Source organism: Teleopsis dalmanni, chromosome 2 (genome assembly GCF_002237135.1).
Source record: "Teleopsis dalmanni isolate 2A chromosome 2, ASM223713v2, whole genome shotgun sequence".
NCBI classification, from domain to species: Eukaryota; Metazoa; Arthropoda; class Insecta; order Diptera; family Diopsidae; genus Teleopsis; species Teleopsis dalmanni.
The window spans coordinates 222,614,493-222,618,061 of record NC_051847.1 but is presented as its reverse complement, the minus strand read 5'-3'; the positions used below and the strand labels follow the sequence as shown (position 1 = coordinate 222,618,061).

The window sequence follows — 3,569 nt, the reverse complement described above, 5'->3', positions numbered from 1 at the left end:
AAACCAGATAGCTTTAATAAACTGAAATAATTTATTAAAATACAGACAGTAAAATCATGAAAACAGTTTTTAATATTTTTTGAACTTTACAAATAGAGACTAAGCTTGTTTCTGACTTCAGGAAATTAATTTGATAATGCAAAGTTCAAATTTAATTGTGCAGTAAAATTGCACAATAAAAAATTGTTTTAGTTTTCTAAGAAACTTTTAAAATATAATAAATTATTTAATTATATATTTCATTTAAAACGCTTTTGTTTGCATTCTCTGTTGTTTTGCATATAACAAAAGCTGCAAAAACAAAAATATCCAAAATTTCTGTTAAGATAAGATACTGACTATTAAAAAAATTGATAATATATTCGTTTGGCTTTACTTACTTGACGATTATCTAAATCCAATTTATTTCCAAGAACAACAAATGGAAAATGTTCAGGGTCTCTTGGACTTGCTTGTATCAAGAATTCGTCACGCCATGAGTCGAGATTTTTGAATGAGTTTGGTGCCGTAACATCATAAACAAGTACACAACAATCTGCACCTCTGTAGAAGGCAACACCTAATGACTGGAAGCGTTCCTGACCAGCAGTGTCCCATATCTAAAAAGTTCCAAACATGTTAAACGTTACTTTAAGCAATATTTTATTAGGGGATGTATAGACTTACTTGCATTGTCACCACTCGGTCATCGACAACAACTTCTTTTGTACAGAAATCAGCACCAATTGTGGCTTTGTATTGATTTGAGAAGCGTTTATTTACATATTGATTCATTAGCGATGTCTTGCCAACGCTACTATCTCCCAGTATGATGACTTTAAGCAAAGACTTCTTGCGTGTCGACATAGTTAAGATTTTTGTTTATTTATAAATGGAAAGATTTATAATTCCAATTCTAATGCAAAACTGAAATGAAGTTTGTTTTTCGTAAATATTAATGTAAACCTTTAATCCCGTTGTTTTTTTATATAAACAGAGTAAAACGGAAGAAGTGTAATTGTCAATTAATTTTTAAGTTTGATAAAACTACATGACCAATCAACCAGTGAGTCATGAAGTGATCAGTTCAACTAAATAAAAACAACAAAGAGTAAATATAAACAAAATGTCACTGAATCATCAAAAATTATTATCAAAAGTCTGTTAAGTCGACAGTTTGTAAGCCAATATATATATTTTTTCTTATTAAATATTTAATAACAATGAAGGTCTTTGTAAACTAATATTTACAGAAAACCAAGAAGCCTTACGCTTAGTGAATTAGTTTATTAGTACCAGCATATTTACAAATTTATTACCAACTAAATTAGAGAATGCAAATAATTTCCCTATCAATAATCTTTTAATTAATAAAAGAGGAATTTAGGTCTGGGGTCAAGCGCGGATTGTGTTCTTATCACGACATGAAGGCGTTCATTCGCTTAAACCAGCGTCAACCAACTCTCAAAAATAAAATTCAGAAATTTCCTCTTGTTTTAGTGCTAAAAACAGATAATTCAATAAGTATCCGATTTTCAAACGCTAATTAAATAAATTATTTTTAAAATTCCAGCTGCGTCACTTTTTCCATTATTTTGTCAAATCAGCTGAAAACGTATTTGAAAAAAGGTAACATCACTGGTTTTCTCCGCACACCGCCCCTTAAAAATTATTTGCCTTAAACTAGTATTGGTGCTTCAATGACTTTTTCAATTAGTTGAGTAACAATTTTCTACATCGTTTTCTACAACTTTGCAGTCTGCTTTCACTTACAATTAATTTTTTTTATATTTATCTATAATAGACTCCTTTGCATCACTTTAATAATTTCAATAATATAAAATATGTATGATTTTTGATATATATTTAATTCTTATTGAACAAAGTAAAAACTGGAATTCGAGGATTATTTTCACAAACAAAAAAACGAGACTACGATTTTTAAGGCGAAGCAATACATAAAAAGGAACGCAATTGACGTAAGTTGATGTTTTGCAGGTGTGGTGAATTAAAAAATGGGGAATATATTGCCAGATTAACAAACAAAACATTACAACGACACACTACATCACGTGCAAATAAACAAATACGGCACATCATATACAAATTTTGCATGAATATATATTATAAACAAATAAACTGAAATAAATTAATAAAATATAATATGCAATATTGATAATTACTATATAAGATTCTGAGGTGAACACTGATACATTTAATAGAAAACTGTTATTATCTGAGCGTTCACATTTTTAAAATTAAAAAAATTAATTTTATTATATACTATATACATATATATCAAGCTAAACAGTTAGCATAAAAGTAAAAGTTTATTAATGAGCTTTATGAGTTGTTTTTGTACATATAGTGCAAAATAAAAATTGGACTAAATTATAAATATCTACTCAAAATATGTTTGTTATAAATTATTGAAACCAATTAAATTTTGAAAAATTAAAAAAAAAAGAAAAACAATTTGAACATCAAATTATCTTAAGCATTACAGATTATACTTAAATTTTAACACAATCTACACAATACTATAATTCATACATTATATATTTTTATATATGTTGCATTTAACATATATAAAATGTAGTAATTATTGAATATCTAATAAATTTGAATAGAAAATATTATGTTCTACACAAATTCAGTTGTTTACTGTATTATATGCTATTTATAAACCAAACTAAAGAAAATAAAACATTATTTAACTTTAACTTATGATTTCTGTAAAGCAAATAAAATCAATATTGGTAAGTACATATTTCTACAAAACGACTACTCCCTCCATCAATAGAACACAACCTTCTTAATAAACAGCGTATAAAAAATAAGTAAATAAATAAATATAAATTTATAAATGCTAGAAAGGTAAGGTAGTACAGGTAAATGGCTCATCGTATAGATCAAACAGTTTAAATTATAACAATCTACCTTTCATTATAAAAAATTAACTGAAATTAAAAATAAATCTGATCATTATTATTATGAAAATATATTAATAATAATGATCATTATTCTGCTAATAGCCATTACTCCAAATTTATTTAAAAAGTTATGCGTAGCTTCATTGGCTCAACGCAATAAGGTGGCAACACAGCATTTAAAAAGATTGTAAATAAGAAATTCCTAAAACGCAAGAAAACAATGCAGATAAACAAAGAAAAAAAAACTAAAATGCGCAGCAAATAAAGCTATATACGTTCTTTTCGTAATTAGAAAACATAATTTAAACATTAATTTAAAGATAAAACACTTACAGTTTTTAAAATTAAATTAGCTTTTCCTTTCTTTTAACTGACAAAACCACAAAATTATGTTGTATTGTTGAGTATTATTGGTTAACATTTGTTTTAAATATTGAAAACACAATTCACTTTATTTTCTATTTATTTACACAGTTCGTTTAAGTCTACTATATCGTATTTTAAATTTTTTAAAAATATATATAATGCACTATAATCAGAGATATAAATTTATTATATCTCTGCCATCACTTTTTCCTTTGTACGTAAAATAACTAATGATGGTGGTGTATTTATTAATTGATGATTTGAGTACAAGTGAATAAAGTTCACCACGAT

General features: G+C 26.1%; 1 protein-coding gene across 2 annotated transcripts in view; it reads right to left on the bottom strand.

The window, feature by feature from the left end:
- Nucleotides 1–3,337, bottom strand: part of LOC119679862 (ras-related protein rab7-like) — an 8,335-nt gene extending 4,998 nt beyond the window's left edge. Inside the window, exons 1-3 of one of the 2 annotated variants that reach the window (XM_038092441.1) lie at nucleotides 3,246–3,337; nucleotides 667–906; nucleotides 381–599 (exon numbers count right to left, since the gene is read on the bottom strand). In XM_038092441.1, the coding sequence (XP_037948369.1) occupies nucleotides 381–599; nucleotides 667–846 (399 nt within the window). In that variant the 5' untranslated portion in view covers nucleotides 847–906; nucleotides 3,246–3,337. Of the gene's footprint in view, nucleotides 1–380; nucleotides 600–666; nucleotides 907–1,752; nucleotides 1,793–3,245 lie in introns of those variants that run through there. The other variant, XM_038092442.1, reaches the window with a different exon arrangement.
- Between the last annotated feature and the right edge of the window lie 232 nt (nucleotides 3,338–3,569).